This window comes from Gorilla gorilla, chromosome 8 (assembly GCF_029281585.2).
Source record: "Gorilla gorilla gorilla isolate KB3781 chromosome 8, NHGRI_mGorGor1-v2.1_pri, whole genome shotgun sequence".
Taxonomy (NCBI): Eukaryota; Metazoa; Chordata; class Mammalia; order Primates; family Hominidae; genus Gorilla; species Gorilla gorilla.
This window is the reverse complement of record NC_073232.2, coordinates 128,755,525-128,769,224: the sequence shown is the minus strand read 5'-3', so window position 1 is coordinate 128,769,224 and position 13,700 is coordinate 128,755,525. Positions and strand designations below refer to the sequence as shown.

General features: G+C 40.0%; 1 protein-coding gene across 2 annotated transcripts in view; it reads right to left on the bottom strand.

The window, feature by feature from the left end:
- PNLIPRP3 (pancreatic lipase related protein 3) overlaps positions 1–13,700 on the bottom strand; it is a 50,139-nt gene that overhangs the window by 9,633 nt on the left and 26,806 nt on the right. The window contains exons 5-8 of one of the 2 annotated variants that reach the window (XM_019034502.4): positions 12,521–12,629; positions 7,227–7,346; positions 7,022–7,144; positions 2,148–2,266 (exon numbers count right to left, since the gene is read on the bottom strand). In XM_019034502.4, the coding sequence (XP_018890047.3) occupies positions 2,148–2,266; positions 7,022–7,144; positions 7,227–7,346; positions 12,521–12,629 (471 nt within the window). The remainder of the gene's footprint in view (positions 1–2,147; positions 2,267–7,021; positions 7,145–7,226; positions 7,347–12,520; positions 12,630–13,700) is intronic. The other variant, XM_055352250.2, reaches the window with a different exon arrangement.

The following is a 13,700-nucleotide window of genomic DNA, read 5'->3' as shown; positions in this document are numbered from 1 at the left end:
TATTTTTCTTTAGCAATCGATAGACATTTTAAACAGCGATTTGGTAATGTCTAATAAAGAAGGAAATGCATGTATGCTTTGATAATTTCACTTCTGTTGTATGCCATGAAGGAATTCCACTCAAGTACATAAAGAGACATACAAAGATGGCAGAGTTGGTAGATGTTGCTTTTTTTTTTTTTTTTTTTTGCGAGACAGAGTCTCGCTCTGTTGCCCAGGCTGGAGTGCAGTGGCCCGATCTCGGCTCACTGCAAGCTCCGCCTCCTGGGTTGATGCCATTCTCCTGCCTCAGCCTCCCGAGTAGCTAGGACTACAGGCACCCGCCACCAAGCCCGGCTAATTTTTTGTATTTTTAGTAGAGACAGGGTTTCACCATGTTAACCAGGATGGTCTCGATCTCCTGACCTAGTGATCCGCCCTCCTTGGCCTCCCAAAGTGCTGGGATTACAGGCGTGAGCCACCGTGCCCGGCCGACATTGCTTTTAATAACAAAAACTGGAAACAATAAAAACTCACATTAGTAGGAGAACGAATCAATAAATTATGACTGATTCCTGTAAAATAAATACATTAGATCTATCTACATCAATGTAAATTTCAAATTTTATATTTATAATATTTAATGAAAACAGCAAATCCAGAAACATAATATGATAGCATTTATTTGATACATATCAAATTCAACTCTGCCTTAGGGGAAGGATTGAAGGGAATATAAGGTCCTTTGCTTCTTTAATTTTATTTGTATGTTTTAAAAATCTAAAGGAAAAGGAATGAAATGTGAACATTTTAAAAACATGGGTAGCAGTGCTTGAGTATTTGCTATTTTAGGCTTTGAACTTTTAATTTAATAAACCATGGACATTTAGGCTAGGGCTACAGTAACATCCTATTTATTTATTTATTTATTTTTTGAGATGGAGTCTCAATTTGTCACCCAGTCTGGAATGCAGTTGTTATTCAGAGGCATGATCATAGCACACTGTAGCCTCAAATTTCTGGGCTTAAGAGATCTCCTGCATCAACCTCCCAAGTATCTGGGACTACAGGTGCATGCCACAGCTGGCTCTGACTTACTTTGATTCTATGACTATTAGGGTACAGTACAATAAAGTATGTCAAGGAAATTGATTCATTCTAATAGTTTGTAACCACAAGTAGCATCCATGTGGCATGAACTAGCTTCTAAGGGTTCTCCAATTTGGCAGATTAACTCTTATCTCCAAATATACAATGAATCCAAGGGCCTGCTTCTCCTAGAAGTAAACGCCAGGATCCCGTGGGTGCTCAGAGTAGCAGCCGAGGCAGGAAGAAGAGAGAGGTTGGGGACAAGGAGGATATGTGGGAAATGCTACTCTTTGGCTGTCAAGCTTTCCAAGAATGGCAGGAAACTGAGAGGATGGCCTAAACCCGTCCATCTGCCAAGCTCTGTAGCAAAAGGGATATGCTTCTTCATGTCACAACACAGCACTTATTCACGAAGTACTATTACTTACCATAAACTTCAGCTGAATAGCCCACATTTTCTACCGTGATAAAACAGGGGATTAGGTCTCTAAAGCACAAGAATGAAGATCTTTTCCACTTCCCACTACAAAATAGATTTTCTTTCTTTTACTCAAGTAAAATCAGATTTGGTAGTTTGTCACATATTGATCTGTGTAGAGCTCCTGTGAGCTATCTATGCTTTAGTTCTGCTCTGTATAAATAATTAAATTTTAATAAAATAATTTTCATGTTCCAAGTAAATAGCAATATGTTTCGTTGTAGCTATTGATTGGTTCAGCCTTCTTAGGGCATCTTTGAAGATGACATTTAAAATATATATGCAGAAATATTTTTGCCCTAGACTTATGCCTGTTACACAGTAGCATCTAATTACTGCATAACAAATGGCCAAAAAAGCAAAATTGTATATAATTTTCAAAGGAGCTGAAACAACCAGAATACAAATAGTTGGTTGAGTTATTTCAACCCTCCAGCAATCCCAGCTACTGTTCAGTACTCAGCACAGAAACAATCCATTATTTCCCAAAATGGCAGGTGCATTTTTTTTGCTACCTACACAAAGCCCTAATGTTTAGCTGGATGATTGTGTTTCAAAAAATTACTTTATAATTAAGTTCCAAGTAAGATGATTTACTTACTGCTTTAAAAGATGTGTAGGATCTACAAGGATAAGCAATAAATGCATCAGGATTAAGAATGCTTTCAGCATAAAATTGATAACTTCGGGCATGGTTACAGTCAAAGAAGGAAGCCATTTCTGTGAAAACAATTCCCAATTAACTGATAGCAATTAACTGATAACTGGTAGCATAAACCATTTCTTAGAAACAGTAACTGTAAGTGGCAGTCTTCTTGAGTTGGGAGGGCCAGACCTTTTGTCTAGGCTTGGATATTGTACATTTATCAAAGTTACGTGTAATTTTATTTGTACCAAAGAATTATGTGACTCAAAAGGGACATTCAAGAAGTGGAAATAAGCAAAAGCAAATGTGGATGACTTTGTGCTTTGACACAAATATACTGAGTCACTTCCTAGTTACAGTGGCAGGAGGCAGACAATTTCCTAGGCAGATAGGGGCGTGTCCTCAGTGAAACCCAACCTTTAAGCCAAAAAACAGTGTGAAGCCTGAAAATGAAGCTGCCAGTTCCAGGTAAAGTCCCTGACCAGAGTGAGAACTTCTATTCCTGTTTGCCTGGTCTTTCCTGAACAACGTTTTTGGTTCTTTCTGAACAAGGTTTTTTGTTTGTTTGTTTGTTTGTTTTGTTTTTTTTTAGACGGAGTCTGGCTCTGTCGCCCAGGCTGGAGTGCAGTGGTGCAATCTCGGCTCACTGCAAGCTCCACCTCCGGGGTTCACGCCATTCTCCTGCCTCAGCCTCCCGAGTATCTGGGACTACAGGCGCCCACCACCACGCTGGCTAATTTTTTGTGTTTTTAGTAGAGACGGGATTTCACCATGTTAGCCAGGATGGTCTCGACCTCCTGACCTCGTGATCCGCCCACCTAGGCCTCCCAAAGTGCTGGGATTACAGGTGTGAGCCACCGCACCCAGCCTGAACAAGGTTTTTTAACCAATCTAATGTTGCTTTTTCCAAGGCTACCTACAGCCAACACCTCCCTCATTCTGAGCCTATAAAAAGCCCAGACTAAGCCACACTCTGGGGACTACCTGCCTTTGGGTGGGAACTACCTGCCTTCAGATAGGGGCTACCCACTTTGGGTTCCCCTCTCATCCAAGAGCTGTTTTGTCACTCGATAAAACTCTTCTCCACCATGCTCACTCTTCAGTTGTCTGTGTAACCTCATTCTTCCTGGACGTGGGACAAGAACCTGAGACCCACCAAACAGCAGGTGCCAAAGGAGCTGCTGAAACACTGTAGCCATCCCACCCATGCATCAGGAAGCTGCAGCAGGACTGGGACAGCCCAAGAGCTGTGGTCTGGAGTACAGCAATGGGATCAAACAATGTGAGACACACCCCTATTCGCTGAACTGTGCAGAGGGTGGGAACAAATAAGTTGTAACACAAACGAGCTGTAATGTTTCCTGGGGGCTTAGACCTCAAGGCTCCCTAAGCCAGAGCTGTAACATGCTGTATGTAATACCCCCTTTGGGGCTCCGTGGTTCCTGCCATCTCAGAGTTTTTTTGGCACCACCACATTTCCCTCGTTTGGAAGCTGGTGCCCAAGGTGGAAGCTGCTTGCAGTATGCCTGGTCCAGCCACAGCCTCATGTGGAACCAGTGCCTGTACTGTCCTGAAGCCACCTGCCCTACCACAGCAGTGGGCATGCCTGGCTCACCCTTGGCAGGTGTGAGATCCAGGTCAGCAGAGTGAGCTGAGCACAGGCTGCCAGGCCAAGTGGGTGAGATAAGTCCGGTGGTGAGCCCAGCAGGTGCAAGTGAAACTCAAGCAGAGGCAGTGCAGGCTGTGGAGGTCTCTGGCTGGTGAAGCAGCATGGAAAAAATCCCGTATCACTAGGACCTCTGACACAATATCCCTGTGCATATAGTATCTCCACTGTAGACCAGTTAAGACTCTGCCTCTCTGTTTCTGCAAGAATAACTGAACTCCCTCCTATTCAATCACAAAACAGTCAGCACTGTGAACCAGTGCTGGGTTAAAGGTGTAACAGGTGGGGGGTTTTATAAAGAATGCTAAAGATGAATTAGTTTTGTCATTATCAAGCATGACATTATTGCCATCAATAGTTAGGATTATTGGAATAATAATAAGATCTAAATACATCTGCACATTCCAAAATTTTCATAACATTCTAGTCATTTATTCTTTCTTTTCTTTCTTCTTCTTCTTTTTTTTATTTTAGAGATGAGGCCTCACTATCTTGTTGTGCCCAGGCTGGTCTTGAACTCCTGGCCTCAAGTCTCAAGTGATCCTCCTGCCTCAGCCTCTCAAAGTGCTGGGATTACAGGTGTGAACCACTGTGCCCAGCCATTTATGCTTTCTTTTATTTTACATAACAATATTTTTACTGAATGGCATGGACTATTCTTTCAATGACCTACACAGCTTAGCCAATCTTTGAGAAACTAGATTTTGGTTTTAGCATATGCAGTATAATTATTATGTAATAATTGCTTCCAACAAATGACTCCTTCCTGGGTCCTCACCCATTTGCAGTATTATGTAACCATTCCTTCTCTCAACATGGAGGCCATGTTAAAAATACCCCTGCCCCATTACAGGCTGATCTTATAACTTGCTTTGCCCAGTAGCAAAGAACCAAGATCAGTTCTGTGGAGAAACTGACACTGGTTAAGTTCTAAGGCCTTAAAAGACCTTCCAGCATCCACTCTTACTGTCTTGAAACCCAGTTGCAATATTATGAAATCCAGGCTACCTGTCTGGGGAGAGAGGTCCTGAAGGATGACAGACCACCTGACAGAGGAGAACAAGTCCCAGGGTTCCTGACACGGAGAGTCATCTCAGACCTCCTCATCCAGCTTAGCCCAGCTCAGCCCCCAACTCGATGCAGTCACCTGAGTTGCTCCAGCCAACACCACACGAAGCAGAATCTCAGGAGAACGTTGCCTGAATTCTGACCCTCAGAATGCTGGGCAATAACATACTTTTTCTTGTAATTGTTCACTGTGGTTTGTTATACAATAGAGAACTGAGACAGCATAGTTTCAGAAATAATGTAATATCGTCAGCACAGATTAATAATTGGCATCATCCATTTTTATTAAACAAAGACTTCTCTTACATTAGGTCTCTGTATATCTATAGATTTATATTCACAATTAATTGTGATTTAGACAAGATGGTTCATTAGAATATAGCAAACTATTAATTTTAAAAGTAATGGTTTGTTAGTAATAAATTTAAGTAAAATAGAACATCTTGAAGTCTTAAAACTCATCCAAAGGTTTAACATGAATGATAAATGTTCTTTTAATCCAATAAAGTTATAGGAAATCTTAAAATGTCTCAGAATGATAGCTTATGATAAATGTATATTTTAGTTGAATTAATCTTTCATAAAATTTCATATGATCTGTGTATAACAATTAATTATGTAATGAAGTCTTCTGATCTATATTTTGTCCTAATAGAAAGGATTCATAGTCATAATATAGAAAATAATGAGGAAAATCAATTTTATAATATGCCTTTTTTGTATGAATTTTGCTTATCTGAACTAGGTGAAATTGGCTTTAATTCTTATTTGTTGCACCTGTAGATTAGACAGTTGTGTGGGTTTTTAAAATATAGTCATTACAAATATATACTTCTGATCACATTTTCTCTTTCAGAGCAAATATTAAACCTTTGTAATTTATTTCTAGTGAAGTAGATACCTGAGTTACACTCAATACTATGATCTGTGTATCTTTCCTCTACAACAGCCAAATGAAAGAGCAAGTAATTTCAACTCCTTGATATCTTGACTACAGGGGATTGGGCTATGAGATATTCAGAATCATCCAGGTATCCATTATCATATCATCATACATATATATTATTATTATTATATATTATGGGTAATGTATTTCATTATTTATATGATGAAATGTAGAGATAGGGAAGAACAAATTTCCCAAATAATAACCTTTTGGTGCCTTTTAACTTGATGCCATATAGATATTGTAACTATTATTATTGGAAACTACTATAAAAAGTTAAATACTACTTGTTTAATTTGTAATTACAGCATCCAGAGTGATTCTTGTTACGAGTAACTCAAACCACGTCTCTTCTCTGCTCAAAATCCACTCATGGCTCCTATCTCATTTGAGTGAAAGCTTAAGTCTTTTCTACTATCCACAAAGTCCTGTGTTATTGCCCTCTGCCTGGTTCCCTCTCCAACCTTATGCCCTACTTCTCTCCTTTTACCTAGTTTCAGCCACAACAGGCTCCTCACTGTCATGAACCTGCCAGGCTGACTCCTGTTTTCAGCCCTTACACTTGCTTCCCCCTGTTGGCCTGGAATGCCTCTCCCCTTGGTGTCTATAAGGCTAACTCCTTTAGGTCATCTTTTCAGTAAGGACTCCCTTACTATCCTGTCAACAATTTTCTTCTTCTACTTTACCTTCACTGTCACCAACACATCATATTCCCCTTCCATGCTTTATTTTGTCCCCTTAGCTCTTACACTATTTATTGGTTTCCTAGCAAGTTAGAAAATGAACTCCATCAGGGAGGGACCTTTGTCTTTTGTATTCATTTCCATATTTGCTGTTCCTAGAATAATGCCTAGCACATAGTAAACACTCAATACATATTTGCTGAGTGAATAACACACCTTCTTTGTTTATATTGAGTGACTGCAATATGCTAGACATTGATAAGGCACCAGGGATACAAAGCTAATGAAGACACGGTACCCAATCTTGTGGATCTGAGAACTGGTGGGAGAGCTTCTTATATGCAACTGTGTTTTGAGAGAAAATACATTTTATATGTATATTATACACAAAAGTATGTGGATCCCATCTAAGGAGAGAGCTCAGTGAATATGCATCAGCAGCATTCATAGTTTAGAAAGTATTTACCTTTTTTATAAGCATTGAAGTTAAATTTCAGTAAAGGTGTAATTAAGTCTTCACATCCTGGCATGTGCTTCCCTCCATTTGGGTAAAAGTCAAGATGACCACAAGCATCAATGGTTCCAACACCTGAAATAAATAAAAACAGGGTAAATGCCTCTAAAAATCTCCTCTATGCTTCAATGAAGTTTCTGATTCTGTTAAAACTTACCAAGCTCAAAGAGGATGCGAGCTGCGTTTGTATGAATAACGTCAACAAAGTTGGCATCCGAGGGGTCTAGCCTGACTTCCTTTGGAGTGTTGTGGAAAAATGGCCCAGCTGGGTCCAACCCTAGAGAAAGCACAACCAAGACATGTTCTATGGAAGTGCACATTAATATTGTTGTTACTTTGGAAGCATGTGTCCTTTCCTACATTATTTCTATCAATCAAAGATCACTCAGGAAAAAGTACAGATACATAACCTAAATCTATAAATGTAGGGTCTCTATATATTGCAGTGTCAAGTATCTACAGATAAGTAATGCTATGTTGAGACAATGCCAAAACAGCTAACAAACTAAAAAAATCACAGTGGCTATTCTAGGGTCTGTATATGGAATACCATATATACAATAAGGTTATGAATTACAAAGGTTCTTGAAAAGCAACATTTGTAGGCAAAAAAATTAAATTAAATTAAAAACACAACCACTCTTTGATGTGTAAAGATGAATCTACAAAGCAACACAATTAAAATAACAGAATCCTTGTCCTGAGCTATGGCTCACTTAGTTCTGCTTTTCATTAATAGTAATACAAATGAAAAGCCCGAAGCCCAGGGAAGTGAAGTGACTGGACAAGGTTATCATGTGTTAGAGGCAAACTGGACTAAGAGGCCAGGTGTCCAGACTCTCATCCCATTGCGTCATGTTCAAATGTTTCGTAAAATAAGGGCAAGATAGCTGGAATTCTTTAAAATGTTATGATCTTTCACATATTCAATCATTTCTGTATTTGACAATTATTTGTCAAGCACCTAGTATGTGCCAGGAACTAGGTTTAGCATTCAGATATGAGGAATAAGACCTTGCTTTGTCCTCAGGGGATTTTCCATTTGGTGGGAAAGGCATCCCAGTCAGTGTCCTCCGTGAAGAAGCAGTGGCGATCATAAGTGTTATCCAAGCACAGAGAAGCCACATATAACCCAGTGTTGTGGAACTAGGACATGCTTCTGCAAGAGATAAGAAACACGGCTGGGCGCGGTGGCTCACACCTGTAATCCCAGCACCCTCGGAGGCTGAGGCGGGTGGATCACGAGGTCAGGAGTTTGACACCAGCCTGGCCAAGATGGTGAAACCCCGTCTCTACTAAAAGTACAAAATTTAGCCAGGCATGGTAGTGGGCATGTGTAACGCCCGCTACTTGGGAGGCTGAGGCAGGAGAATCACTTGAACCCAGGAGGTGGAGGTTGCAGTGGGCCAAGATTGTGCCACTGCACTCTAGCCTGGGTGACAGAGCAAGACTCCATCTCAAAAAAAGAAAAAGAAAAGAAACACTAGTAGAGATCTGAAGGGGCAGAAGAATTGGCCAGGGCAAAGGTAAGGTGGCCAGCAACCCAGGGGAGGACAGAAAAGTACATGGCCTCCAGATATAAGCATTGTGTTTGGGAAACTGAACTAGTTTGCTAAGGCTGGTGTGTAGAGTTCTAGGATTTGGTGGAAGATGAAGGTAGTATTGCTAGCAGGAGCCAGATGTCAGCTGAGCCATGTCAAGGAGTTTGGACATGACGTGGTCATCAACGGGAAGCTGTTGTAAGCTTGCAAGCAGGGGAGATTTATTATCAGATTTATATTTTAGCAAAATCCCTTTGCTGTGATATAGAGGCTGGGTCCCGGAGTGGGGAGGATGCAGAGTAGCATTGCCGTTGACACCTCTGGGAATGTGGCATCAGCAAGGAAGGAATGTCTGTGTCACAGTCTGGGGTGTGTGCTCAACACACATAGCTTGTCATAGGATGTGTGTTTTTTTTTTATTTTTCTGACTAATAGAATCACTAAAAGAGTGATTATAGAAAAACAACAGGAGAGAAGAGGGGGCCTAGAATGGAAACTTGAAGAATATGAACAGATAGGCAAAGGCAAAAGAAAAGAAACTCATGAAGTAGCCTGGAGAGAGGGAGTCGAAAAAACAAAGACAACCAAGAAGATGCGGAATCATAGAAGCTAAGAGGAGGGAGCACTTCAGCAAGGCGGGAGGGGTCCACTGGGACAAATTCTGCAGAGGGGTCAAGTAAAACACAGAGTCAAAATGTCTGCTAGAGTTCCACAAAAAGCCACTAGTGATCTGGCAATAGTGGTTTTGGGGAAAGAAGCTAGGTAGCAGCAGGTCAAGGAGAGAATGAACCCTAAGGAAATGCAATCACTCCACTTTCAACTATGTGGAGCTTGGATCTAGAGGAATGCAATAGGCTAGGGCATCATTTAGAAGGAAATGAGAGGCCAGGAGGGAAGGGGTGCGTTTCAGCACAGCACTTCTGTTGACAAGACCTGAAAAAAAGTGAACAAATGACTTAAGTCCACAAAGCAGGGGAACTCAGAGCACAGGTGGAAAGACACTTAGACAAAGAGATCAGTGAAGTAATGCAACATGCATATGAACGAACCATTCGTGCTTAACAAAGAAAGAGGAAAAAGTATTTATCTCACAATTAATCTTCAACTCTTGGAAGAATTTTTATTTTACTAGTGTGATTACACACAACTTTCTAATAAAGTCAGGATTCCTGGAGAGAAACATCCCAAGATAGGTATACCTCAGATCTTATTGATTGGAGGACAAGGCAATCAGATTAAAAAAAAAAAAAAAAAAAGACAGTCTTTCCAAGATGTAGGGAAGAGGGAACATTGAATTTGTTGTTCTAGGATATCTCAGGAGAAAAGTCTACAGAAGGGAAGAGAATTATTAGGTTCAACCTATTAATTAACCTCAGGGAGACAGACATGACCTCTTACTACATGAGTGAGAACTAATCGTTTAGGATCTGAGTGTGTAGTATGTATGTGTATTTTGGTACGTGTGTGTGTCAGCAAAATGAGAGTAATTTTTCCTCAAATAAGAAAAGTGTTGATACTGTTTATAAATAAAAATAAATAAAAGCAGAATCAGCTGAGTAACCCCCTAACTATACTTATTATGACAACTACTTACCACTTATACATAAATACCAAAGACATAAAAACTTATGTATGTCCTTAATATGTTTATCATATTAATTTTGTTTTTAACTGGTTAATTATATAGCTAAAATCTGTTTGTGAGGTCTCAGTTCTTCTATTACTCAAGGAACATGATTGCCCAAAAACTAATTTCTCAGAGGAATGTAGATTACAACATCCACATGATATTAATTCTTCGGACATTCAGAAAGCCTTTAAAAATCTGTTTTCTATTTACCCAGCAGGATAATTCACCTGATGGGAAAAACTAGAGTTAAATAGTATCTGATTTTTGAAGAAACTTAATAAAAACAAAATCTCTTTGAATTGATCATAACCCAGTATGAATTGTAAATGCAGTTATGTGTTCTGCTTCACTCAGGCCTGGTCATCTCACAGCCTGCCTGAGGCTGTGAGGCCCCGTGAGTTTCCATCTTCAAAAGAGGAACTCATTCCTTCTTTTTTCTGGGCTTGAAAATTGACCGCAAAGGGTCACATAATGACTTCAGTGAAAAAGTTCAGTTTTTATTATTCTAAATAAGAATGGTGGTGGTGGTGGTGGAGGCGAGTGAGGAGGATTTAGGAGCAGAGAGCTAGGAGAAGAGAGATGACTTATAGCAGGAATAAGCCTGTTATATCAACAGATTGCAGAGACAAAATACTTTAATCCCAATTTGGACTTCTTTGTATTTTTTTTTAAAACTGTGTTCTAAATTGAGATTTGAATTTAAAGTGTGCATGTATGTGTGTGTGTGAGAGAGAGAAAGAGAGAGAGCGAGCACGTACACACACATGCACACAGAGCACAGCAGTTTAACGAAGAGAAAAATACGCTTCTGTGGCCAAGCCTGGAGTCAATGCAGTAAGGGAGGCTTTCTGTTAAAAATAACAGGCTCATCCATAATTATAAGACCATGTGATATAATATTTGTGTTTTCAAACACAAAAGAGGCACATGTCAAAAGGTATGAGAAGCACAGAGAATTAATTCCTGCCTGAGGAGGAAACATTTGAGATGAATCTTGACAAATGGACAGTTAATGCTCAGCAAGAGGGACAACAGCACGTGCAAAGGCACAGAGCATGAAAAACTGTGATGAAACATGACAAGTTTACGTGACAAGCTAAGAGGCTTCACACAAGGAGACACCCTGAGAGATTTGGAGCAGTGGAGTGGCATGGCCTGCACCTGGAAAGATAAGCCTGGCAGTACTTGTAGAAGACTAGGCTGGGGCACCAGCAGGGACCAAGGCCAAAATGCAGGCAAGAGATGAGGGACTGAGCCAGGACAGTGACCAGGGGATGGACAGGGAAAAGGCAGATGAAGCAGACGTGGGGCTTGCTTACTGGCTGTTGATGGGGGGATGCAGAGGGAGAGGCCAGCCCCGCCTGTCGGTAAAGGAGTTGATGCTTTGACCTTCATCCATCTCACACAATTGGTTTGGAAAACAGAATGTGGGGAGGAGACATGATTAATTATTATACCCCCAAACCCAATTCATGCTATATACTTTGCTCTGCAACTTATTTTTAGACTTAACGGTATATCCAGGGATAATATTAAAAATGGTAACAACTGAGTAAGCTGCAGTCCAGGTGTGTCAGGAACGTCCAGGACAATCAGTGGGATTCAAACTCATTCTTTTTTAAAAATAACTTTTAAAAATTGATATATAATAGTTGTCCATATTTTGGGGGCACATGTGGTATTTTGAGACATGTATATAATGTGTAATGATCAAATCAGGGTAATTGGGACATCCATCGCCACAATCATTCATCTTTTCTTTGTGTTGGGAATATTACAGTCCTTCTCTTCTAGCTATTTTGAAACGTAATAAATTATTGTTAACTGTAATTTCTGTATCATATACTAGAAAGTACTCCTTCTAGCTATGGATTTTTGTACCCATTAACCAACTTCTCTTTAGCCTCCCCTCTCTTCTTCCCTTCCCAGCCTCTCATAACCACCATTCTACTCCTACCTCTAGGTAAACCTCATTCTTTGCATTACTAGTATGAAATCCCAAAGGATGGAATGTGTTATAATTGCTTCAACCATTCCATTGCGGGTGAGGGAACACATAGTTTCTCTTACTTTGTCACCACAGACAACGCTGCAATGAACCCCCTTGAAGCAAATCTGCACATTTCTGCTCTGAAAACACGTTCACGTTTTATTTCATTGGAATCACATTTTGTAGTATCTTATATTTTCTTCTGCAGTATTACTTGGTGTTCAGATACTTGGTAGTATGTGTAAACAATATTTAAACACACTCAAGGCCCAACTGCAGGGCATGCTTACCAGTTATTCTTCCAAGGCCTGGTATCCTTGACCCAGCTTCCCCAGCCAGGTGTGCTCCCAAGCTGTGGCCAATCAAGTGCACTTTAGAAGGGGAATATTCAAATTTTTTCTGAAAGAATTGTTTAACAGAATAAGTATTTTAAAAACAGCGGTGAAATAGCTTAAATATGCTTTAAAAATATAAAAAGAAAGGATCAACTTGGTTCTCCCTTTTGCACATAAGACAGGGACTGGTAAAGTCACAAAGTGACACCTCTGCCTACATCCTTATCCAACTGAAGGAGAACAGATGAGCTTGGAAGAATGCCTTCTATAGGAGCTCTCCTCCTTGTGCTAAGGGGCTGGCCTGTGGTCCCTGGAAACAGGAGAACAGCCCTAACATCTATATTCGTGGCTTCTAGCTCCATGCTGATCCTTCCTGAGGCCCAAATCCTTTCAGCATGCTCACAGCATGCATCAAAGGCAGCTCATTCCTACACTGTTATCCACCTTGCCTGTGTCTGTATCCCAGGTTAAGGCAACACTAGAAAATGTATGGGATAACTTTGGTTTTAAAACAGGAGATTTTAAGAATATTCACAAACTCAAATAACTCAATATCAAGAAAGCAAATGATCCAATTGAAAATGGGCAAAGGATTTGAATAGTTATCAAAAGAAGACATACAAATGGCCAACAGATTTATGAAAAAATGTTGAACATCCTTAATCATTAGAGAAATGCAAATAAACATCACAATGAGATATCACCTCACATCTGTTAGAATGGCTATTATAAATTAAAGATAAGAGCTGTCAAAGATTTGGAGAAAAAGGAAAACTTGAACACTGTTGGAGGGAATGTAAATAGGTATAGCCACTATGGAGAATAATATGGAGGTGCCTTGAAAAACTAAAAATAGAATTACTATATGATCTATCAATCTCACTTCTGGGAATATATGCAAAGGTATCAAAATCATTATGCTGAAGAAGAGATATTTGCACTTCCATTTCATTGCAGCATTATTCTCAATAGCCGAAATATGGAATCAACCTGTGTCCGTCAATGAATTAATGGATAAAGAAAATGTGTTATACCTGCACAATGAAAAAGGAAATTCTGTCATTTGTGACAACATGGAAGACATGCCAAGTGAAAGAAGCCAGGCATAGAAAGACAAACACTGCATGACCTCACT